This window comes from Tetrao urogallus, assembly GCF_951394365.1.
Source record: "Tetrao urogallus genome assembly, chromosome: 1".
Lineage (NCBI taxonomy): Eukaryota > Metazoa > Chordata > Aves > Galliformes > Phasianidae > Tetrao > Tetrao urogallus.
Window position 1 is genome coordinate 6608929 of NC_136813.1, and position 26613 is coordinate 6635541.

At 37.9% G+C, this 26613-nt stretch overlaps 1 protein-coding gene across 4 annotated transcripts in view; it reads left to right on the forward strand.

Moving 5' to 3' along the window:
• DLG2 (discs large MAGUK scaffold protein 2) overlaps positions 1-26613 on the forward strand; it is a gene marked incomplete at both ends in the record, with an annotated part of 740481 nt that overhangs the window by 199245 nt on the left and 514623 nt on the right. For all 4 annotated transcript variants that reach the window (XM_079537732.1, XM_079537733.1, XM_079537734.1 and 1 more), the window contains one exon: positions 2810-2971. In XM_079537732.1, coding sequence (XP_079393858.1) covers positions 2810-2971 — 162 coding nt within the window. The remainder of the gene's footprint in view (positions 1-2809; positions 2972-26613) is intronic.

Sequence of the window (26613 nt, forward strand, 5' to 3'; positions counted from 1 at the left end):
TTTGGTGCTAAGAACATGATGCAAACATGTAACAGGATTGACCCAGAAATGCTCTAGGCTTCTACCTTATGAGTAATGGGAATGCTGGCCTCAGGATGGGAGGGACATAAAGACAAGTAGAGAAGTGTCATTCTGTTCTGTAAACTTTCCAGTTTATGGCAAATGAACTTGGATGTTATCTAATTTGTTGTGGAAATACACAGTTATCAGACAAAATTATAGACTTCAATTAGAAAGTATGTGATTTCAATGAAAGGTCTACAGAATGTTCTGCTTTTCAGGAGCACAGAGCTCATGGTCATCTAATGTACTCTGGAACTTGGCTCTCATTTATAACGTGCACACTGCAGTGTGGTGATGTGAAAAGGTCTTACTGATGGACATGAAGAAATGATCTCTCTTTAATTCCACCTTATGCTGCTTTTTGTGCTGTTAAGCTGAGTGAATGATCCAGCCAAATATCCTCAGGGCTTCAGCCACTGCTGTCGTGCCTGTTTGGAAAGTGGTTGCAGGACATTTTCATTTTTGTCATTTCCCAATAAGATGGGATGAGTCTGGTGTTCTGCAGCTCTTTCTCAAAACCACCTTTTAGCAAATGACTCACTTTAGAGAGGATGTCTCTGAGTAGTAGTCTTTTTTGGAAAGAGTACTTGCTGGATTCAAAATATAATGGACTGCTTGGGGCTTAAGTGATTTGTGTGCCAAGACTTTAATGGAACATTGGTTGGAATGCTGTCTATTAGGCTGATGGCTTCTTGCCTGAAGAATACATTTCTGGTGCCAGTCATTTTGTAGATTCACTAATTATGTTATCTGAAAAGTAAGTATGTAAAGGGTTGCAGGTATATCCCAGAAAGAAAAAAGAGAATCAATCATGTCACATGGGTATTTGAAAAATAATTGGCAAATGCTTCCACATATCAAGGTGAAAGCAGGAATAAACCAGGAGGATTTCCTTTGGAAGGATAAGTAAATGAAGCACCAGGGCCTGGTGCTCCAAGTGAGTGGCAGGAACAGCAGAGAATTCCACTTTGCAAAGTCTTTATGGGCATACCTGAACTTGAAACAACACTGTTTTCCTGTTTGAACATTCAAATAAGTCTTAGATTTTGTCTTTTCCATAGACTTTGATTCCACACATTGCAATGTTTGAGCACATACCTTTCAAATGAAAGCATTTACAGTTACACTAAACAACACTATGAGCACAAGAAAGATGCAGAACTGTTAAGTTGGTCCAGAGAAGGGCCATAAGGATGACTGACCAAGGGGCTGGTCCACCTCTCCTGTGAAGAAAGGCTGAGGGAGGTGGATTTGTTTAGCCTGGAGAAATTACCCGTTCTGTAGTTTTTTCCCTCAAAACTGCTGTACGTGCATTGGGAATAAAAGGCAAGGTTTTGGAAGATGGGGGCTGCAGGGCTGGGCTTTGTGAGGAGAGGAAGGTTCTGCCCCAGTCCAGATTCAGCCATTAGCAATATAGAATAACCCAAGCTGGAAGAAACCCACAGTCGATTCCACAGCAGGCCCACTCATGGCTGAGCCTGTTCTCTGAGGGGAAGGTGCCCCTGTGAAAAGGAGTCTGAGGTCTGGCAATCTAATTTGATTTTGAGGGTTACAGTTACATCCTTCATGCTCTGGTCAAGCTGCTCACTTTCTCTCTTTCTTCTGTTACTTTTCTGTGGAAAGGGAAGTTAAAACACCTCACAACACAATTAGTCTGCGGGGTCAGGGGAAATGTTTTCAATGGAAAATAAGTTTCACCTGCCCATGGCTCTATAGAAATGCATGTGTGCTCTTCTTTATCCATGGAAATGCATTGCAAAATCCATGGCAAAATGGAAAATAACTCAAGTATTTTGTTCAGAAAAGCTACAAAAGTGCAGTTATTATTGTGAGGGTGTGAAGAGTGTGAGAAGGCTCTACAGCTCAGCAGAGCAACGTAACATTGTTGTCAGTACTGGCCCATGCCGGAATGTGCTCTCAGATATCTATGTGAAGATAGCAAGTCTACTGTATCCATGTGATGATGTGAGGGCTGCTCCAAAAGTAATGCCTCCTGTTTTATTATGTTGGCCCATGGCACTGAAGGTGAATGATGGGAGTAGAAGCTGAATCTCCCCATGAGTATTCCCTTACATTTTGTTGCCCTGTGGCAGATGGCAGCAGAGGGGCAGCCTGACTAAAAGACATTCTGACATGGAAGTGTGTGAAGCCAAGGTATCAAATTCTTCCATGCAGAAAAAATGGCAAAGTGTGGAACTGAATTCCTTCATGTAGAAAAAATGGCACCCATTGACATTTGTCGATGCTTGCTGAACATTTATGGAGACCAAACAGTGTATTTGAGCACAACGAGGTGGTGGGTGGTGTGTCTCAGCAATGGTGACAAGAACAGTGGCTCACCTTTGCTCGTGCAGATTTTTACTAGTGCAACATGCAGACACTTGTTCATCACTGGCAAAACAAAACAAAACAAAACAAAACATAGCTAATAGTGGTTACTATATTGAAAAATAGTGTTTTGTAGCTGAGAAGTGGCTCTATCAAATAGTGTTATCATGCTCTTTGTGTCTGTTGTAGTTTCAGTGGAAAGAAATAGGAGGCATTACTTTTGGAGCAAGCTATGTACAAGGCTTTCTCTCACTGATGAAATGTTAAATAAAGAATTAAGTATTCTTTCTAGAACAGATTAGAAAACGCAAGAGTTATATTAATGTCTGATAGCTTATCCAGTATCTGACATTTACATTAACACATAGCCATTGCTTCCTGAAAACTTATTTCTCCCTGCTTATCTTTTTTTTTCTAGAAATACCGTTATCAAGATGAGGATGTTCCACATGATCATACTTTGCCTCGATTGACTCATGAAGTGAGAGGCCCAGAGCTTGTTCATGTGTCAGAGAAGAACTTATCTCAAATAGAGAATGTCCATGGATATGTCTTACAGTCGCACATTTCTCCTTTGAAGGTAGGATCAGTGTTTGCTGTGGCTTTGACTCTCCAGTATGAGAAAATGTATAATATGAAGGCCCCTGAGAACCTTATCTTGTTGTGCAAACAGCCAAACTGTGTTTTGGAATGTACTGGTTAGATTTGATTGTCCCGTGTCTGGATTTTGAGGCTGTATTGGGATAGGTGATGGTCTATCTGGCAAAGCTTGTATTGAGATGTGAGATTTTTGCTTGAGGAAAAATCACTCCTGGCAAATGAGCCTTCTTTTCTGTACACTGAAAAAGAATAATGTATGTTCTCAATACTATCATGATTTTCTAACAGAAGGATTTCCATCCTGATTGTCCTCATAAATTGGAGAAAAAAAAAAAAAAAAAAAAAAAGTGCCATTTGATGGAATCCTGCTTTTTCCATTTCTCAAAGTTATATAGTTATATCAAGTCATATAGTTACATCAAAGTCATAAGATGTGAAATGAAAAGGGAACTCATTTGTCACCATTCAGATCTACTGCTCAAACATCTGCTGTTTTCTGTGGGTTTTGTTACCATTCCGAGTGATGTACAGACACCTTTCTGTCAATGAAAGCAACTATTTACAGGGATTTTGTGTGTGTGTGTCTGCGTATGTTGTTCTCTGACACATTTGACTGGGCAAAATGTTTATGGTGAACCTGAATATTAACCAAAAATAATTCAATTTTGGAAAATTTTGCTCTTTTGCAACAGTTTGAAGAAGTTCCTGAAACTCCTTTAGTAAAAGGAGCACAATAGTATTCTTATTGGTTGTTCTTTTCTTTCTGCCTAGAAAAGGGAGGAAAAAAAGTGAAGTATTTTTAATAATGGTGGTGATGTTCTGGGTAATGGATTTGTTCAGGCTGTTAACTAAGAAGCCAATAAGGCAGACAGTTTTTACACATTCCAGTGCCAAAAGGCTATGAAATGGTCATTGCTTGTCCAGTAAAGAGATTACAGTGTTGTGGCAAGTGAAAACAAATATTTACTATTAAAGACTGATGTGAATTCATCTGGCATTCATCGAGCCTTTGTGGAATAACCAACTGACACAATTTTTTTCTGATGGCCTTGTTATTTCTTTGTGTAGTTTTTATACATAGTTTGCCTTTTCATGTTTTAGAAGAATTCCACATTGCCTACCTAACTTCCACTGTAGAAATCACCAGTGTTGTATTTCTTTATGCAGAAGTAGGTGAATTCGGTTATTTGCAAAGGATGACCTCCATTTAACTTCAGTGTAATCTCAAGGGAAAACAGCAGACTAAAAAAATTCTTGCCATCCCTACTCTATTTGAGGTGAAGAGTATTCAGAGATATCTGCAGATCCAGAGATATCTATTGTCTTCAATGGGCCCCAGTGTAATCACTTGTGCAATAGTAGGATGTTGTTTTCAGTAGTTGCTGCCAGATGTGTAGACAAAAAGCAGTGAAGTGTTTCCTTTAGGAATTCATTACGTCCTGCAAGTTCTCCACTGAGTGGGAGGATTTCTGTCTTTGGCTCCGTCCCTTTCCCATCTTTCCCTCAGACCCACATTGGATGTAATGTCTCATGTCTGCCACTTAGTCTAAATTTAGTAATTGATCTGTTCAGATGGTTTTGAAGTTTCTGCTTTTTCTTGTGCAGTCTTTTACCCTTGTCTTTTACCCTTCAGAAGAGAATTAGCTCTGGAGTCTGAAGTAAATCCATGACATTGTTGTACCCTGCCTGTCTGAAATGTCCACTTTGGATTCACTTTTGTTTCTGATGTTCAACAGTAATTCCCATTTAAAAGATTTGTGTTAATTAAATTTCTGCATAATTGAGAAATACCATTCAAAACTCTCTAAAACCCAATCAGAATAGGTTATTGGATTTTTTTAGACTATGGATTTTTCACCCTATTCCTAAATGCTCTTCAGTATTCCACTTTCTTCACAGCAGTATTCTTCACAACATGGCTGCACTGAATAATAACTTAAATCTGGGGCACGCTGTCTCTCAACTCGTAGTGTGCCCTCCCAGGGAGAATGCCTGGAATTTACATATTTTGCTCTCTTGTGTGAGATATGGAACTGCTGAAATCCTACTCGGAGGATATAGAACAAATGCTGAAGTCAAAATACAGCTTGTCAGCACTGGTTTTATGACTGAGAAGACATTGGCATTTGGAGTAGGATAAAACTGTCAGGAAACTCCAATGAGAGCTATTTGCACTGGAAAGGCTGACTGGTTCTGCCTCTGTTTTCTGGATGCAGGTCAGGACATTTGCTGCAAAGGGAATCTGTGTGTAAATCAGTCATAACTTTGCTTGTACTGAGAGGGATCCCATACTCCTGTGTCACTAAGACTGTCAGCCTGACCCAGCCTGCAAGCGTGTCGCATGGGCAGGGGGATGGCACTCTGACTCAGTGGGGTTAAAATAACTGCCTGACTTACCTGTGTTTCACAGTGGGATCTGCAGCAGCATGCTGCACCTCTCAACAAATTTCTGAGGCGGTCTTTTGTGCTCTGCAAAGAGTCCTGATGACAGGATGACTTTCCAAAGTTTGTATTTCATAGAATGAATGAATCAGAATGATAGAATGATGAAACAGTAGTATCACAGAACCATAAAATGATAGAATGGTTTGGATTGGAAAGGATGTCAGAGCCTCCCTCTGCTATGGGCTGGTTGCCACTCACCAGATCAGCTGCCCAGGGCCTCATCCAACCTAACCTTGAGCACCTCCAGGGACAAGGCATCCACAGCTTCTCTGAGCAGCCTATGCCAAGGCCTCAATATGCTCTGGATAAAAGGCTTCCTACTAAAATCTGACCTAACTCTTCCCTTTTTAGTTTAAAATCATTTCTTCTTGTAGTATCACTATCATATTTTGTAAAAAATTAAGTTTTGTTTTTTATAATCCTCTTTTCAGTATTGAAAGGATGCAATGAAGTCTCATTAAACTATACTTACTAGCATAATAAAATGAAAATGTTGAGCATTGAAATAATATAACAAAGATGTTTTGGAACCAAAGGATGATCTCAAGGCCAAGCCACGCGTCCATCTTAATCATCTTACTTTTTACTCTGCCAAACTCAAGTCACTTAGGACAACGTTGCTTGTTTCCATGCAATTGTGTTCATTTGGAAAGAAACATGTGAAGATTGTGCAATTAGAAAGCTCCCCTCTAGTGTGGCTGCAAACTAAACTGTACCACAGCCATCTCTGGAAGCCGTAAGAGTTATTTATACACTGTTTGCTCAGGTAGCATGCTTGGTACCATCACACTGCCCTCACTCTAAATTCCTAGTGAGTATCTCAGTGTGCATTCGTAAGGCAGCTTGAGGTTTTTATCACAGTCTTGCATTATTACAGCTAGAATTTTAATGAATAGTTGAGATTCAGAAGGATAAATCATTGACCTGTCTTTACCACTGCATATATTTGTAAGTACAGTGTCCCAGGGATTTTTGAAAGACTTTCTAATCCTCAGCACAAGGATTCAGCCCATCTTTATGAACACATGTGCAATTCAAATGCTTGATGCATTATGTTGCATAGTACAAATATATCTCATAATGGATTCCAAGCTGTTTGTACAAAGTAGTAAAAAAGTTTTCTGTAGTTTCACTTTCTGGATTATGTACTTTGATGTAGTACACAATTATCCTAGTGGACTTAGTCTCTACTGGATACTTCAAAGGGATTGGGTTTTGTCAGATACCAAGCTGTAAAGCAAATTTTCTTTGACATCTCAGCAGTTTTATTTGCTGAATAATCAGAAATATGGTCCTCAGCCATTATGAAAAGAGACACTCAGGTACCAATAATGCTAAAAACTCTTTGGGAATGTGTAGAGGTTTTCTAACACGGGCTAGTCAGTCTTGTTATCTTTTGAGTCCCTACACTCTGTTGGACAGTAGCCACATCACTTCCTGTTGGAAGATAATAATAAGAAAGAACAGTTAAGATGAAAAGAGGATCCCCTTTTCATTGTGCCTTCTACTTTTGTACCCTCAGATTTCTCCATGAACTGTCAGGTAGCTTCTCCTATACACTCTTCACTGTGATTGTATGTGCTAACTATTAGAAAGCTGCAAGCTTCTGCTAAAGGTTGATCTACCTATTGGTGTGGAAAAGGTAAAATTTGCAATAGCTTCAGCAACTTTGAATGTCAAACACAGAAGCTTAAAAGGAGGTTTTTGGTTATGTTCCTGTATTAACATTTGGGGAAACTGTTAGCACCTCAGCAGTTCTTTGCAAGAGTTGACATACTGCGATGATAAATGCTCTTTACAATTTGTGAAGGTAAGGAAATTGTGGTGTTCTAGTCCATGAAATGAAAATGTGTGTAACATACTGAGTAGTTGTAGTGCACTTTCCCCTGTTTTACACTAGATGGTGCGATTAGCTCAGAGTCCTTTGATCAGACTATTACAGCTTCAGCAACCTTCTATTGAGGTCTTTATATGGCTTAGAAAGTGCTAGTTCAGTAAAAAATGCCTTGTTAGAAATCAGGTGCCTTCGGAAGCACTGGTGTGTTGAGAAATCTGAATACAACACAGACGTACCTGGAATTTAGACATGCAAGCTCTGTCTCCAAATGAAGCAATCTTCTCTTTCCCTTCCTCCTAGGAATATTGCTAATCAGTGTTCATTAAATAATGGAAACCTCTGGCTTCTGAATGAACCTTATTAGCATTGTTGTGATATTGAATATCTTGTTCTTTAAAGTAAATTCCTTTTTCTTTAGGTAAGCCTAGAAGTAAAAATCCATATAAGGATCTTGGATCTCTGTGATTTCTTGCATATTTTAAATGCCAGGCTATTCCTGTTACTGATCTCTGTTTCCCAATTTAAAGTAAGGTTTAACTGTAAGCATCAATGGCAGTTGTACAAAAAGAAGTAGCGTGTAAATCACTGTTATTATCTTATCCTAAGATATTTTTAAATAAGGAGGTTTGGTTGTCTCAGTTGGTTCCTCTTTGACTGCCCTACTTTGTAGAAGGGAAGGAGCTGCTCTGCATACTCCTCCTGTTCTTGCTGCCCTGCTCTCATGCAGCTCAGCATGGTTGCACCCACATTATAGAAAGTCAGAAGTGATGGAATGAATTTCCAATGGAGAGAGGGAAAATCCTCTCCATGCAAAGCAAATCAGCAGATTGTTTTCTTAGAGGTCTCCGTAGTTGAGCTTATCCATGAATTAAGACTTCTGTTAATTGCTTTCCAGAAGATTTCCTTATTCCATCACCAAAACACGTTGATTCCAATCATTCTTTTTTGTTAGTGATGGCAAGAGCCTCTATCTTAGCAATTATTTGTAGTCCCCCGTATGCAGTGTGGAAAAGACAATGCCACTTGATCATTATTTCTGCTCAAAACTGGTATTCCCTTTCTCAACTCCCATCTTCTGGTGAGTGCAGAGAGTGCTCTTTGCACTCCTATCATCCTTTCTATGTGCCTAAATGCAGGAAGGTCATTCCTGCAGAGGTTGATAAATTTGGATGTACCCTTTTCTATCTCTAATGAAACTGCTTTTGTCACCTCTGAAACCTGCCTTGTCCCAGCATGAGTCAGACCTTGTGATGGTGGCTGCTGTACTTTTCTGACAAACTAACAAAGGTGGGGGGGAAGAGGCTCTAAGGATAATCCTGGATGATTCATTAATCTGTGTATAATTCCTTAGTCTGAGCTTCCTTGAAACTGTCTCAAAGAATAACATTTTTTAGTCTAAAAATGTAGATTGGATAAAAACTATTTATTTCATGAATTAATTCAGTCTTCAATAACATTTGAGTTCAAAAGAACACTTGGAAAAATAAGATCAAAACATTCTATACTTGTTGTTGATATTGTTCAACAGCTCCATTTCTCAATTTGAAAAATTCTGAGAGCATGATTTTCTATTTTTTTACTACTGAATTCTGTATTAATCACAAAGTCATCCAACTGGTCACAGTGAAAACAACTAAGTCCAAGACTCGTGATGTTGCAGAGGATCACTTGAGTTGTAGATTAAAAAAGTGGCCACAGAGAGCTTCTAAACAACGTTGCAAAATAGACTCATGGAGCTGTTTTAGCAGTTGCAGGAAAGTCTTCTGCTCCTGTAAATACCTCCATCTATCAGGAAAGCAGAGTTAGACAACAGCTTTCAGTGTTACCCTGCCAGATTCTCCTGTGTAAATGTAGTTTCTAGTGATTTTATGGAGAGCATCTAAATGCAACAAGAAGCCTCAATTACTTTGAGAAGAGTCTGAACATGCATGGTTCTAATTACTGTAGAAGAACACTATGGCAGAGGTGAGGCTCCTATAGGAAAGAAGAGAAGGCTGATTTGTTTAAATTTCTGTGATTCGGGTGTGACAAATGAATGAGGCTGTGCCATAGCACATGCTTTCATTCCTTAGTGAGGCTCCTAAAGATGGTGGAGCTTGTGAGAGGCTGAATTGTGGTAGATGTGAGGAACAGAAGTCTGAAGTTTTCTCTTGCGGTAGCAAAATTAACTGAGGTTATGTAGAGGACACATTAATGTATGCATAGATATATTAGCAACCCATCTAAAATTTGATCTGGCATCCCTTTCTGTGCTTACACTGACTACATTTCATAAGTCTGGCTGATCTGCATGAAGCATTTTTTAGCCCCAGGGTAGCTCAGCCCAGTAGCAGTGATCTTACAGTAATAATTTTGATCTCTGCCCTCCTAGCTTCCTATCCTTTGTTGGTGCTGTTGTGATTTTATTGTTGTGTTTTTTTTCCCATCCCTTTTTAATATGCAGTTATTGGCAAAGCCCCATACTGCAGTCTGTATCTGTTAGTGGATTTTCACTGAATATTCAGTAGGTTGCTTCATTAAGATACAACGTTTGTTACATGTTTAATCATGTACTGCTTTTCTCTAATCTCTTACTGTAATAACAGATAGGCATATATCGTAGATCTCTATCTGTGATCTGTGTTTTTTAATATGAAAATGCATTTGGATTAAGAAGAAACAAAGGGAAAAGACAAATGGGCCTATGCTGGTTCTAGCTCTTAGAAAAGTACCAAAAAGAGCTCTGAATTTTAATTTCATTTTCTTTCCAGGCAGCTTATAAATCAGTATTCTGAAGGATATTTTGTTTCTCAGTTTCATGCAGGCAGGGATGTCTTCCAATTTTTTGCCATCTTATTCTGAAGCACATCCTAAAATGATGCAAAATTTGAATGTCGTAGTCCTAACGAAGAATAGTGTGGGTCTTTTTGTCATCATACTTAGATGTGCTGTTCTGTGTGCTGGTTCTGCGTGCTGGACTTTTTTAGCAGTGGATTTCTGACTGATGACTTTCCCCATAGTGTATGTTGCTGCAGACAGTACCTTGTTATCCTTACAGCTTCTGATAGAATTGAAAAGAAACCACTCAGAATTGCCTCTGTCAGTGGGTGATTTAATTGGAAAAATCTCGCTAGTTGAGGTAAACCTCAGGCCTTGCAATTTCTTGGGTTTTTTTGTGGTTTTGTTTTTGACAAAATAAATGATGTCCACCCCCACCCTCAAACCCCCCCTCCCCGCTAGCACAGCAAATTCTGTCAGTGTCTACCAGCCCATTATCTGTTGCTGGATTTGCCTGAAGAATAAAGAAAGGAATTTTCAAAGGAATTTGGAAATATTTTCAGGCAATGGACACTGTTTATTTTAGAAAGGCCTCCTAGGTATTGCAGGTCTTTTCAAGTGTTAATACAAATTGCAGTTTCAGGAGACTCGCTCTGTTCCCGATCTGCTGGGTGCTTTATGCGTTAGTATTAATTAGCTGTTACATATTTTATTCTTTTCAGGTCTCAGATTTCTCCTTAAGGAGTCTTGTTCCTGAGTCTTATTAAAAAAAAATAAAAATAAAATAAAATAAAAAAAAAGGACTTATATATTGCAAACATTTCTGGTGAAGTCTGTCACTTATAATCCAGAAGATGAGAGATTTCAGGAATCCTTTTTGTCTTTCTATAATATTTTACATATGACTAGCTACTCTGGTTCACTGAGCTGGTTTTCACTTGATGCATTGCCCATATAGCATTCTCATAGAATATCAAATAAACCAAGAATAGACGTACTGTTGTAAAGGTGGTTGGATTTCTTTATATGTATTTTTTTTTCCGGATGAAATAAATGAAATATATCAAATAAATCAATTGAATCATCACTATATCCTACAGACGTAAGATTTGTGTGTTCTCTCAGTTCCTTTACTGAGTCTGTAAGTACAAAAATATCAGTTTATTTGTATGGCATCTGTAATAGTACTTGCCACCTTTCCAAGTGTTTCATGACCTACTCATGAGAAGTGCAATAAAGCATCTTGACGTTATTAGTCAGACTGTAAGAGGAAGGATTTTTCTTTGAAGTGTCAGACAGGTTCAACACCAATTGTTTCCCTGAGCTCAGCAGCTGAAATGTCCTTCTGTCAGACTTCAGCTACTGCTGACACTTGGGAATGTACTCTCCATTTTAAATGAAGCATTAAATGGCCATAACACCTTTTCACCAAGGAATAGCCTCATAATTCACTCATTACATTGAAGATCTATGCATTTATACATCCAGTGATGTTCCTCATGAAAAATGCCTTTTTTCAGTACCAGATATTAAAGAATACAAAGCAGAAGTTTTCACGTGGGTCCTCTACTTCAGCTTTTAGCATGAAGAAATAGAATTGATGTGGCCAAGCCTTCAAAACATGTGGAGGAATATCTTGACAGCCTCACTAAGAGGTGCTCAGGTTAATTTGTATTTTGTTTCTAAGTGCTTTCTTTTATAACTCTTGTTTCTTGTGACTCCTATTTCATCTTGTAATAAAGTTTTGTGGAGCGTGGACCTGTGAAAAAAACAGACTTCTGGCATCAAGATAAAAAAAGGTCTTCCTGAATAGGCTATTATTTTCCATCTATTCTGAAGAATCAAGTTTAAATAAGAACTTTAGGGATTATTATTATGTAGTATGTTGGTACCATTAGCTAACTGCAGCTTCTCAGAATGATTTTTCAAATGAAAAAGCCTTTTAGCCATTTAGTTCCCTGCAAAAGATCTATGTCAGCAAACCACGTCATTTGCTTTCTAATAATTTCTTAGTGATAATGAAACTACTCAATCTGAAACAATTGGGGAAAATGTCATGAAACAGTCAGCAGTCTTGATGACTCAGGTGACTTTTTCCAGATCTGCACTGTTTATGGCCTTGATCTCCCGTAGCACCTTCTGTTGTCATGTCTTTTCTGTTCCTGTTATTTTCTTTTCCATACCTAATCATTGTAACATTCTTTTGTTACATCACTATTTTTTTTTTTTTTTCTGAATTGCCTTCAGAATCCATTCCTTTATTTCTCCTTTGGATCTTCTTCACTCTTCTGTTATATCCATTCCTACACCTACACATGGCTTTTGTTAATACTGTAAGCCACTCACAAAGTACACGTTTGTACTAGGTAGCTGTTAACATGTAATGATGCCCTCTTGTTCAAGATGATTGCATCCTTATTGATCAATTCACTTTTTGGCTGCTTTCAGAGGAGCTCTCCCTGCCTCCCTATTCTCAACCATGATCTTTATGAACAGTTTGTGTTGATTTCTGTTACAGCTGTAAGGTGTCTCCCCCTCCTCTCAAGCAAAGGCAATGTGAACTACACTGGGATATCATCAAGTCTGGCAGTCAAAGCCCACTGAAATGGCAGCACTATGGATAGCTTTCAGTCTTTTGAGACTTGCAGATACTCTGAGCAATGTCAGATGCAGTTCATTTTTTTCAGTCAACAGACTCAAGCCTGCTGTATTACACCTGTTATATTCCAAATGCAAACAGAACACTTCATTTAGACACATTAGATTTAGAATTTAGCTTATCAGATTAAAATATTTCATGCAGAAAATAACTGTTTCTCAAAGAAAATATAAACATTTGATTTTTCAAAGCCTCTCTTCCATTATGGTTATGGGTTGCTGCATTGGATTTGATCTACCTTTAGTGACAGAACTTTGTGCTTCCAAATCTAAAATGCATTAAACCTGATAATTGACTTAAGAAAATGGCTGCAGTTGATGACATTGGAAGGACTGAAAAGAACATTTTCAACAAGTAAAGAAGTTTCTATTTTGAAGTCTGTGTCACAAACTGTGCCTTTCATCAAATAGAGGAGCAAATTCTAAGCAGGGAAATAAAGCTTTTTGTAAGAGTATGCAGCATGTGAATATAAAGTCTTATATTAATTACTGGGAATTGGTCAAAATAGTACAAAGTAAACAGTTCTTGGAGTGTTGATGACATCAGCCAACCTCTGAAGACCTCACTTGCATCTGATTTCGCATTCCAGTTACTCCTGTTTCCCCTTGAGCACTCAATAGGCAGTCGGTTTCTTTTACTATTTTGCTACAGATCTGCAAATTAAGCAGGTCTGCATTAGATGTTTCAGGTGAAACTGGGCTATCTTCATAATGATTATATTCAGAGTTTGTCTTCTGTTTTGAAATAACATTACTTTTTCAGTATATTGGACAATATGACATTTAAAGAGTAGGAATGTTTACAGTTAAGTGCAAACAAGGGTGCTTCTACACTGCTTATGCTTTAGTAATGTCTGAAATGTCCTCCGAGAAACAGCCAAGACAGGTCAGCAGTATGTAAAATGCTAGTTATCTTCACTGTCATACATACACTGGGATTAGTATATTACTAAATTAGTAGTTTTAATTTTAATCCTTTCTCTATTTAAGAGTATATAAGCTAGACCACAGGGACTACTAAACACTAATGCATTCAATACTAATGAAGAAGTGGAGCTGCATGTGTCTACAAATGCCAGCATTTATTTTTCTAAACTTGGTGGAAAAAAAGTTTTGAGCAAAGTGTTAAAACTCAGCGTGTCTTCATGCTACTTTAAAAACTAAGTGTTGGAATTCCTTAGAAAATTTTAATTTGCTTCCCATGTTTTCCTTTAGCACTTTGCCTACTGGGAATTTCCACGCTCAAGCTTTAAGAGGACTGTGCATGTCTGTGCTTTGGGGCCATTTGAAACACCGCACAGGCAAAGTCTTTGGACAGCACAGATTCAGAGAAGCAAGGTAGATATATATCCCAGCAATGACTGATCTGTACGTCCTTACCAGATTGGTTTAAAAACTTTACAGGTTCAGCTGGACTATGGGGACAACAGAAATATATATCTGTGGCATTCTGTAACTTTTCCAACACTGGCTTTATCATGGTGCAATTTGTACTCATACTTTCTCACTGAAGTGGAACAATTCATCAGCTCAGTTCCTATGGCAGGTCATTATCTCAAACTGGGGGGAATCTGAACCAGTTCAGAACTAACCCAATGCACTGGAGTAAAGAAACAGCAGAAAAAAAATGCAGTCAGGGCTTTTTCCTATTTCTCTCTTCCTTCTTTGCTCTCATTCTCTTTCCTTTTTGTTTCTTGTTTTCATATGAAGAATGTGATATAATAATGTATCCTCAGGAAAGGCACAAGAGGTAGGCAAGAGGCTCTCTGCTGTTGGAGTTTATGGTAGAAGGGTTTTGTAAGAAAATATATTTTACAACAGTTAAGGCTGAGTGCCCATGAGAACAGAGAGAGGCAGATGGTGACTGAAGCACACTGCATGTAGGTACGTGTGTTTAGGAGGAAACAGGCACAAACTGTTAAAATTGAAAGGAGGTATGTTAAAAGTTTGGGACCTACCTGACAGCCTGCTTTGACATTGTAATTTTTTAGTTGCTCATGCCCAGGTAATTGATGTATTTCCAGTGTTATATAAGTATAAGCCTATTGACAGTGTGGTAATATCAGAGGCAAATATGCTAGAGTATCTGCCATAAACCTGGTAGCAGACACAGCGTGCACAGATAACCTTTTTTGTTTATAACTCAGTTACACCTATCTTAATAGGGATTATTCTGGCAATTGAAAACCAGGTTTTATTCAAGTTATTCAATTAAGCTGAAATTGCCTGTAATGTAGTGCCATAATTGTAGTTGAGGCATCACTGGAAGATGGTAAGTAGGTGAAGTACTAATTAAATTCTTCTGAACTTCAGTAATTTAATATTCAAAAGGAGGCTGAGCCCATATAGAAGCTTGCTCATTGCATTGCCTCAGGGGATTACAGGGGGAGAAACCTTGATAAAAATAGCAGCTTCTAAACAAATTTTGCTGGCATTGCGTGACTGAAATTTTGGGGTTTGTTAGCATTGTTCCAATGTTCTAGATACAAACACAGCAGGCCTGATCTGGACAGGGGTGAACTCTCTGTAGACTTCAGTAAGATCATGTGTGAATGGACTGAGTACAAATTTTTCCCAAACACTGCTAAACTGAGGGATGGCTGTTGTGTTTATATATAATCTTGAAAAAATCAGATTCTTTTATATTTGGGCTTTTGGGGAAAGCTGCTTTCAGCCTAATATAAGTAGGAATACAGCTCCCTTTGATTTTCAAAGCACTGTAAGCCACAAACTCTTATAAATTCTTTTTGAAAATCTCATCTGATAATAGAATGGGAGGTGTGGGAGAGAATGAAATTCATCAGTTCTCAGAATTGCCCTCCTGTAGAACAGCTCAGAACACAGTATCTTTGCTATGTCGTGATTACTGATCAGATTATTAGTGCAGTCTTTCCAGGCCCCTAAATACATCAAAGCAAATTTTCCACTGCCCTTCTCATTATAGCTATCAGTAATGATCTGAGCAAGACTGGTCTGGAGATTCCTCCCTAGATGCATATTCTTTTCAAGCCTCTTAATTCAATCTGAATGATGATGATGATAATTTAGGTTATAGTATTACCCAGGGGCTGAGTGCAGAGTAGGGTTCCATTGCCCTAAGCTTAGGAAAAGCATAAATAAAAGCATGTGATATTTCAGACTTATGTAGGCTAAAAACAATACAAATGAGCAGAAATTAATAGGAATCCCTGTGTATACTCAAATTATGTCTAATAATCAATCTACTATAATCAAAATGTAACTACTTTTTAACTATCGTATAATTCCTTTGTCATTTCTTTAGCTAGAGACATTCGTGTCTCGGGGCTGAATTACAGACCAGTGGTATCTTATTACATTTATTAGCTTTCTCCCATTAGTACTGCACAGATGCTTTGCTTCTTGCTGAGTGAGGAACACATGGACAAATATAATATATACATTTTGGAAAAAAAAAAAAAGGAAAAGAGACTTAGTGTTGATTTAAAATGGTTCTAGGATGGAGTCCCTTTTTAACTAAAGAGACCAAAACAGAAATGGTCTGCTCTGTTAGAAATTAACCCCCTTACTAACACACCATTGCTTACTAAATGTGTTAATTAATTAATGGCCTTAATTTAATTCTCCACATGTGTTGAACTGAGTTGATGAGTGTTACTATACTTTCAATTAGATGGGTTTTGCAACATCATTTTCATCATAGTGGTTAGTATAAATGAGTTTTCTTAATTATGGTAGGGTAAATGCTTCGTTAAGAGGCTTCAGATATAGTGTGACCGTGTTTGGCACACTCTGGCAGATATCCTTTGTTTGCAGGGACACCTGTGTCCAGTTCACTTCTCATAAGCTCTTTCTGCTGATGTTTTCTGGATTTCTAGATATGACGTTGAAAACCTATGACAGTAGAAGGCATAACTGAAATTCACCATATTATTTACTAAAACGTTATAGTTCTTATTATTGAGTTTAGTGTTCTTGCCTTATGTGTTCTCTTTGAGTGCTGGTCGAGGGAACTATGGCATATAGCAATTATCTTCTCTGCCATCCTTTTGCAGCGTCTCAGGGACTCCAGTGTCTTTCTTAAATTGTGATAAGATCTTATTAGTAAGACAGACATTAGAAGTTTGCTTTTTTAAACATTAGGCAACATTTCACACAATGTCAAAATTGAGAATTTGCAAAGTCCTTACGGTCTGGGAATCCTTTCTTTCCTCAGACTTCCCACATTGCTCAGGAAGTCAATGTCTTTTCCAGCTTCTCTTTCCCTGTAGGATGTGGCTGTGGGAAAGGAGGGAAAATTCACTTTCACGTTGGTAGAGACAGTCCAGGCAGCTGTGTGTGATGGCTGAGTCTGGGTTAACAGTAAGCATCTGAGGAAAAATTAAGATGATACAGGAGGCAAAAAGTAATGATCTTCACATTTAATTTTCCTCACTTCCTTAGCACTTTTATGTCCTGTGTCTGCCCTGGAGCTTGCACTCTTTTTCACAAATATAACACAAGTAAACATGGGGAAAGTGCTGAAGGCATTGGAGAAGAGTATTTTGCATTGCTAAAGGACTAATTAGTCTAGGCGCAGTGCTGGATACACATCACCCCTGTGTATTAATTCTGTATTTCTATCCAGTCTCATCTACTTTTCTGAAGTGCTCATATCAGAGAGTAGGAATTTACTTACCCTCCTGGCCCCATTTTCTTCGTTTAACTTTGGACTCTCTGTGTCAGCAACCCTTCTGCAGCTTCCCAGCACTGCAGATGGGCATCAGGGACAAAGCCTGGATCTGGAAACAAACAGGTTGTTAGCACTTGATGATTGTAATTGACTTATTATTATTCAATTGTTAGTTTTAATTGCACTTGCAATTGAAATATGGATATTCAAGATATTGATATTGTATATTTGTAAAATTAGAGATGAAAATCTCTCTCACAGGTAGTATCTGTTGTATAAAATAAAGTGTCTGAAAGAAGGATAGTTAACAAAAATGTTCAGTATCAGAGCTGCTCTGTCCTGAGGACCGGATGGTAGCAAATTTTTATCTGTGTTTTAAGAAACACTGGGGATGATCTCAGATGTTACATGTCTGAAAATACTTTTAATGAGAAGAACAGAATGGGATTACAAGAAATAAGAATAGCTTTTGTAAAGGAAAAACAGGTTTCTTTCAACTTAGTTGAATCTTGGATATTGTCAGTGAATTAGTAAAAGTGGAAAAGACCAAAGTCATTTATTTGTACTCACTAAATAATTTAACAGTCTTAACACTATAAGCTACTTGAAAGAAAATATTTCAAAAAGTGAACACTGTGAAACAGTAGAAACAAAGTAATCAAAACAATTTGAGAGAAATAAATGGACTATTCCCAGTATAGCAAAAGGAAAACTAAGGTTGTTTGAAGACAAACCAGAAAAGCTGAAATCCATCCCAGACTACAGAAACAAATATTCTAATTAGGAAGACATCTAGATAGGTACAGAACAACTTGTGGATGGGACACAAATATTTTGGATAGTGAAAACAAGAAGAATTAAACAGATCTGGAGGAATATGCAGATGATAAAATGTAATTTTGAAAAACAGGCCTTTCTAGAGTGGAAGGGGGAATATCAATTACTCATGCATGCTTAATTAGTTGAATGTTTCAGAGGTGGCTTGTAACTTTGTGGAAAAATCTTTATGTACAGTAGCAATTTAAATCACTAAGCAAACTGTTTACAAATAAATGTCAAAAATCAAGTACTGAAATACTGAAACCACTCTACTTCCATAAGTAGTTCTATAATGTAAAGCTGTTAGATGTGGAGGAAAAAAAAAGAAAGAGAATGAAATATACATTGCAGTGGGAAAACAAAATGGTATTTTTTTATGTTTTCTGAATAAATTCACTACATCATGATGCTGATTTTTATCCCCTCCTCTGATTTTCCCTCCACTCACTTTTTTTCAGACAAATTTGAAAGAGTTTAGTGGTTGATAAGAAATTCATACAACTTCCATAAAAATAGGTAATCAGAGGAGATACAGTGTGGACTCATCTTGTATTAGGTACCAGTGAACCTCTGTAATTCTGAGAGCTGTTAGTGGAAGAGAAAGAAAGAGAAAAATGTGACATTTTCAATGCTGTATAAGCTTCTATTAGTGCTTATATTTTACTAAATATTTAAATTTAACAATGCAGTTCAAAGCCATAGAGACAGGGAGGCTTTGTTGTTTTTTCGTTTTGAGTTTTTAAAGCCTGGAAATATTTAGTACAATCACGTTGGAAGGGACATTAAAAATCATCTAGTTCCAACATCCTGCTGTGGATACAGTTGCCAGCCACCAGATCACACTGCCAGAAAAGCCCCATCTGACCTGGTCTTGAACATTCGCAGGGAGGGGGCATCCACAGTTTTTCCGGGCAGCTTGTGCCAATGCCTCTGAATAAAAGAAGTGTTTTCCTAATATCTAACCTAAATCTCCCTTCTTTTATTTAAAAGCCATCCCCCCTTGTGTTATCACTATCAAACCATATAAAGGGTCAGTCTCCATCCTGCTTATAAGCTCCCCTCAAATACTGCAATGAGATCTCCCCAGAGCCTTCTCCAGGCTGAATGAGCCCAACTCTTTCAGCCTTTCCTTGTAGGAGAGGTGCTCCAGCCCTCTGATCATCTCTGTGGCCCTCATCTGGACCTGCTCCAACAGCTCTGCATCCTTCCTGTATTGGGGTTCCCAGGCCTGGACCCCATACTCCAGATGAGGCCTCACAAGAGCTGAGTGGAGGAGAATAATCACCTCCGTCTCCCTGCTGCCACCTCTTTTTTGAGGCAGCCCAGGGTAGTGTTTGCCTTCCAGGAGGCTAATTCACACTACTGGCTCATGATCAGTTTTTCATCCACTAGAACCTCCAAGTTCTTCTCCGTGGAGACTCCTCTCCATGATTTCTTTCACTCTGCCATGACCCAAATGCAACATTTTTCACTTGGCTTTGTTGAGCTTAATTATGTTCACCTGGGCCCACCTTTCAAGCCTTTCCATGTCCCTCTAAACGATATCCCTTCCTTCTATTGTGTGAACTGCACCACTCATCTTGGTGTCATCTGAAAACTTGCTGTGAGTGCACTCAATCCCACTATCTATATCATTCATAGAGATGTTGAAGAGCACCAGTCCCAAGACAGACTCCTGTGGGACCAGGACACCACTCGTCACCAGCCTCCACCTCAACATAGGGTCACTGACCACAACTCTCTGACTTGGACCTTCCAACCAATTCTTTCTCCATCAAATACTCCAGTCTTCAAATCCGTATTTCTCTAATTTAGAGATAATGATGTGGTGATGGTCCATGTCAAAGGCCTTTCACAAGTCCCAGTAGACAATCTCAGTTGCCTTCATCTACCAATGCCATCATTCAATCATAGAATGCTACCAGATTTGTCAGGCACAATACACACTTGGTGAAGCCATGCCGGTTGTCTCAGATCACCTCCACATCTCACGTGTGCCTTAACATGTCTTCCAGGAGGATCCGCACTATGACCTCCCCAGGCACAGATGTGAGGCTCACTGGTTCGTAGTTTCCTGGGTCTTCCATTCTCCCTTTCTTGAAGATGGGAGTGATGTTTAACTTTTTCCAGTCACAGGGGTCTCTGCCTGACAACCACAACTTTTCAAATATGGGGGAGAGCAGCTTGGTAACTGCATCATCCAATTCCTTCAGGACATAAAAAAGCAGGACATTTCTGAGAGGAGATGGAGCAGTCAGAACATGTGAATCATATGCAACTATGCAGTTGGATACAAATTATATTTTATTGAGGCTTTCAGTTAAGCTGAAGAGTGCAATGCATGTTACTGCTCCCACTTTCTGATAAAACAGGTCTCTGTTTAATGGGATGTAATAACCTGTCATGTATAACCTTTTCAGGGTTGTACAGATTGGGAACTCCAGAAGTCTGCTAGCTCAGTGGTAATTTCAGGAATCTGCAAAAGGAAAAAAGCATCTCTATTGTTTGAAATCATTTCCTAAGACATGAACTAGGTACTCTAAGCTGAGAAATAGGCTTAAAAATTCCAAATTGATCAACAACAATGAAGTTTGTCTTTTAGTTTATTTCTTATTTCATTTCTATGCTCAAAGCTATTATGGTAACTAAAATTGTAAGTCTATGTTACTCTCTAAACACAGATTTTCTCATACTTAGATGCATCCTTTTTACCAGATCTCAAAAACCTGAATATTGGCATCAGTGCCAGTGTAGTCTTAAAGGTAACCATGACATACTGTTTCCTCTTTACAATTCACTCATGCATAAAAATGTCCACTGCTATTTTATGGTATGTTTTTACACCATTGATATATGCTCATTGTGCAGTCAAAGAACCATGTGTGTGTATGACTTGCAACTTTATCTGTGAATTTTATGGTGAAGTTTTATCATGCTCTTAATAAAACATCTGCATTTTTTTAACAAATAGATTATTGAAAAGGAGTTGGATTTGGAACATTCCTGCTACCTTTCTGCATCATTGTCTGAGGAAATCATACAAGGACTGAGAGAAACAAAACACATTTCACTGAAAGCAGTCTGGTCATCTACTAATTTAATGTAGTAGAAGCTTGTTAAGTTTTTGTGTGGACTAAAAAACCCTAAATAAACGGAAGAGTAGTTTTCCAATCTCACCGCAGGGATCACACAATTTAATGCTCAACTTCATTCATTCTGGAGTTACTGCTATAGAGCAAATAAAATTACAAGCTTTCTCCTATCAGCTCACAAGTCTCAAGAAAGCTAACCATCCAAAAAATGCTGATCCTGCAATATGCTGCTACTTTCTCGTGGGTTTTGCTGTACCATTTGACATGTTATCTTGTACTAGGAGCAGTCTGCTGAACTTGAGATGTGTGATCCTTTTAAAATACTTACAGAACTGTGTCATGTTTGAATGTAGGGAAAAAATAGTCATTTTTCTTGATTTTAATTAACATGGCTGCAAGAAACTGTATCTCTCAATAAAAAATAATTAATGCAATTCCATACATGCAAATTTGTTGGAAACGGTAGCTTAAAGCTGAGAATTTAACTAAACATGTTTAGTTTTCCATGAGTACAGATGGTGATTATTAATAATAAATCTGCTGCAAAAAAAATTTTAAATATAAATGCCAAAATGCCAAAATGCCAAATTTCAAGTAAATTTGGCAAACAATTTTATATGAATAAAGGAGAAGAAAGCTAATCAGAAGTCATAGCATTTTGTATTGACATTTTTAATATCAGATTTGTTTTGGAGGAGTGAAAACAGTTTATTTCAAAGATGCAAAATAGCTTTGGACTTCTGTTTTTAAACTTCAATACCAAAATGGACCAAAATCTTTAAAAGCAAGTATAGAAAAATAAATATTAATCATGCTTCCTGATGAAAACTTTTGTATTAGCCTGCAATAACAATTTCAGGTCTACCTGACCTGATTTCTATCTTTCTTTGGTTATTGAAAGTATAATACATTATTTGCACAGGCTTATCTGTGAACATGTGCCAAAATATGTGTGGCTTTCAGAGAATACATGCAGCAAACCTTTTAGGTTTGAGACCTTACCTTGATTTATGAAGATATAAATACTTCCACACCTTAACTACAATACTAAGTTCCACTCTAAAATTGTAAACTCTCAGTGTATGCAATGACTAACTTTGACAAAATATACATTTTGATACTTAAATGCTGCGTTCCCATTCTGTTCTTGGCATAGAATGCTAGCTTATTTGGCAAATGGTTATGAGAATCCTCCCTACACACACACACACACACACAAAGACTCATTTGTCTTGTAACAGACTTAGAACTCTCCTCTCCTCTCCTCTCCTCTCCTCTCCTCTCCTCTCCTCTCCTCTCCTCTCCTCTCCTCTCCTCTCCTCTCCTCTCCTCTCCTCTCCTCTCCTCTCCTCTCCTCTCCCCTCCCCTCCCCTCCCCTCCCCTCCCCTCCCCTCCCCTCCCCTCCCCTCCCCTCCCCTCCCCTCCCCTCCCCTTTTCACAGTATTCAGTGGATTGATTAAAAAACCACACTTTTTTCCATTTGGGAAATTCAGTGTCAAAATCAAAACTATATTAGAAAAAAAGTGATGGAAAGAAACATCAAAGAAGGACGGAAATCAAACTGAATGCACTGAATTATTATAACTCAGATTTTTTATTACTTTTAGTTTTCTCATTTGCCCTTCTTCAGCTTCACAATATTTTTTTCTTCCCCGTGCTTAATATAAATTCCTTATTTGTTCCTGTATCTTTTCATTTTATCTATCTTCTGCATCCATCTCATTCCTTTCTGCCTTCCAGTAGTTAACTATGTTATAGTTTCTAAATATTTTTCTTATGAAACCAGCTTTATTTTTTCCCCCTAATTTGCATGAAATAGACTTTAGCTAAACAGAACATACTACAGAGCCAGCCATCTTACACACTTCCAGCATCTTACACACTTCATCATACACCTTCATCTAAAACACCAGTAATGCCTTTGAAACTATTTTACATCAGGTGCTTAATTAAAAGTTACACTGTGTAGGTTTTACAATATTTCAAGTGAAGAACAATAACATAATATTTATGCTAAACTCCCACAGAATTATGGGGTTTGGTTGGGTCATCCAGTCCAATTTTCCTGCTAAAGCAGGTTTGCTATAGTAGCTTGTACAGGAAAGCTTCCAGGTGAGTTCTGAATATCTCCAAAGAAGACTCTACAACTCTCTCTTACAATGTGTTCCAGAAAGAAGTTTTTTTTTCATGCACAGATGGAACTTCCTGTGTTCCAGTTTGTGTTTATTGTGCCCAGTCCTGTCACTGGGCACCATCGAAAAGGGTCTAGCCCCATCTTTTTGACAACAGTTGATAGTTATAAGCATTGATGAGACTCCCCTCTCAGCCATCTCTTGTCCAGGCTGAACAGTGGCAGGATTCTCTGCCTGTCCTCATGAGAGATGCTCCAAGTCCCTCATCATCCTTGTCGCTACAAGGATGTTGTGAGAAACTGTGTCAAAGGTCTTGATGAGGTCAAGGTACACAAGGTACACATGGCTCTCTCCTCATCTGCTCAGACATTCATGACATTGTAGAAAGCTGCTAGATTGGTTGAGCATGATTTCCCCTTTGTGAATCCACATTGACTGACTTTCTTCACTTCCACTTGCTTGCAGATGACATCCATAATTGCATCAGCTTATTAATGACAGAAGTAAGGCTGAATGGCCTGTAGTTTCCTGGGTCCTCATTCTTACCCTTTTTGTAGACCAAGGAAAAGTTTTCGTTTCCCCACTGACTTTAATCAGGACTTCAGCCAAAAGAGAGACTATTCCCCCTCACAGTCGTTTGATGCCTTCATCACCTATTTGATCAACTTTTCCCCAGTCTGTAAAGACTTGCTCATACTTGACAAAGAGTTACATTTTCCCTGTCTCATTCTCAGTTTTTTCCTTACTGTGGTTAATTCAAAATGTAATCACAGATCAGGTATGTATAATTAGTAACATATCCAAAGGATTAAAAAAAAAAAAAGCACAAAATGATTTTGAAAGGTAAAAATCTAAAAAAGGATGATTCAGGCAAATAGTTTATGAATGACATTTTATAAAATACTTGTCAGAGCATAATCCCTACATCCTCTAATTAATTACTAGGTAGGTAAAAAAAAAATGCATTGTCTTTGGCTCTAAATACAGTAAGTTTTAATATACACAGTACTATAAGTAGAGCCAAGTATTATTCATGGAAGACTGGATCTTAGAAAGCCTTTCTGAGCTGATTTAAATCCTGTCTTTTTTTCATTTGTGGAGAGGCAAGGGAAAAAAGAAAAAAAAAAAAAAAGGAAGGCCTATAGCCCAAAATTATGGTACAGCAAAAGAGCACAGAATCATGAAATCATGAATTGCTGGTTCCAGCATTTGGATTCAAGCTACAGTTGCATACAGCATATATGATTATCATTAGGGGCTTTGTTTAGCACAGTCTTCCCTCTTCTTGAACCTATGCTTCCCTAAGTGCAGAGCCAGACATCAGATACTTCAGCTGGAAGTCCTGAAGACTGAAAAACTTTGCTTTAAGCATTTAAAATTGAATGTATAAAACTGCTCTCCACAAAACAGTAATTAATTACATTGTCCTGTTAAGTTTGTGGACATTGAAGACAAGATATTTGTTCCACTTATACTGAACATAAAGACAGACAGAAATGGCATTTCTCATCTCTCACTTCCTAACCATTCTCCTTATCCTTTGGACTGTAGTGTAGGAAGGACAGATGGTAGCTTATCCTTAAAAGCTTTATAAGTATGCAACATTAAACAGCTGAACATTTCAAAGAAAACAAAGGAAGAGGAAGAGGGAGAGGGAGAGGGAGAGGGAGAGGGAGAGGGAGAGGGAGAGGGAGAGGGAGAGGGAGAGGGAGAGGAGAGGAGAAGGGATGGGAGAAGGAAGAGGAGAAGGGAGAGGAGCGGAAAGGAGCGGAGAGGAGAAGAGTTAGTTATATAATTCCAACTGAAACATGTCTTCATAGTTCTGTTTTTCTTATTAATGTAGTGTTTCTTGCAGTATAATCTAGAGGGCTCCTCATTTCGACAGTGAGTTACACACATATACACCTTTGCTGTAATTGTGCTTGTGGTTTCAGGTGATACTGAAGAGGACCACACCCTTATTTCCACAAACAATATTAACTGATTATTAAATACAAAAAAAAAAAAAAAAAGAAATTAATGATCTATCAGATCTCTTTATGTTGTGCTGAGTTACTTCACCTTTACATTTTTATAAATTCCAGTAAGAGTTGAGAGACTTTGTTATTTGCTATTTTTGCAATTTATATGTGAGCTGTCAAGAGAAAATTCTTTCTCGGATCTGTAGCTAAAACCTGCTCAGTGAACTACTGGAGTCAAAATGGAGATCTACAGGAATGTAGTGGAAATTTTATTCTTGTCCCTTGACTCCATCTAGGATGCTTTGTCTAGTATCTTGTTCAAAGGTATTAGTGTCTGTATTATTTCTGTAGATTGAATGAATATTCTAGGTGAAATCTGTGGAGTAAAGCATAGTGAAAAAGAGATATTCTAGATTACAAGAGTGAAAGAAAGTGAAGAATAGACTACAAATGAGAAATATATGTTGAAGAAACAGTAAATAAATAGAATAACTAAATGCATTTGTTTTGCAAAATGTTGCCTTAAAATACTATAGCTAATGTTCTTCTGTGAAATATGTGGGCTCTTCTGAAAGTTATGCCTTCTATTTATTTCCATGGAAACTGCAACAGATGCAAACTGCATCTGTGAATGTCAATGGGTGCCATTTTTGCCATTTTTTCTACACAGAACTCAGTTCCATACCTTTGCATCATACACATTTCCACGTCAGACACCGTTCTGCCAGTCTGCCCCTCTGCTGCCATCTGTCACAGATGTAATGGAATATTGGTGGAAGGTTCCACATCTACTACCATACCACCAACATTCACATTTGGTGTCATGGATCAACATGATAAAATATGAGGCATTGCTTTGAGAACAGTCTAGGAATTAGGTACTAGCTTTGGATTTTCAGAAAAGTTTAGCTGTTCTCTTTAAAATTCAGTTTGACTAAGCCAGAGTGAAAGCACTCTTATAACTGCTAGGTTAACTAAAATGGAATGTATAAATCTGTGGACACTTAATAAGATCATAAAACAGAAAATACACTTTCTGGCTAACTACCAGTGGCCATTAAAATGGATATGCTATATATCAGATAATAATTATGCTTAATATAAAGGATATTTTTAAAATATATAATTTCAAAATTTGTTGAATAGTGTGGTAGGTAAGTTTAATTGCATTCATCTATCAGTGAAATTTGAAACTGGAAGAGGCTCAGAGATTTGGGGGAAATGGTTAAATTCCACAGTGGAAAGAAGGTAAAAGGCACAAATTCTTGAC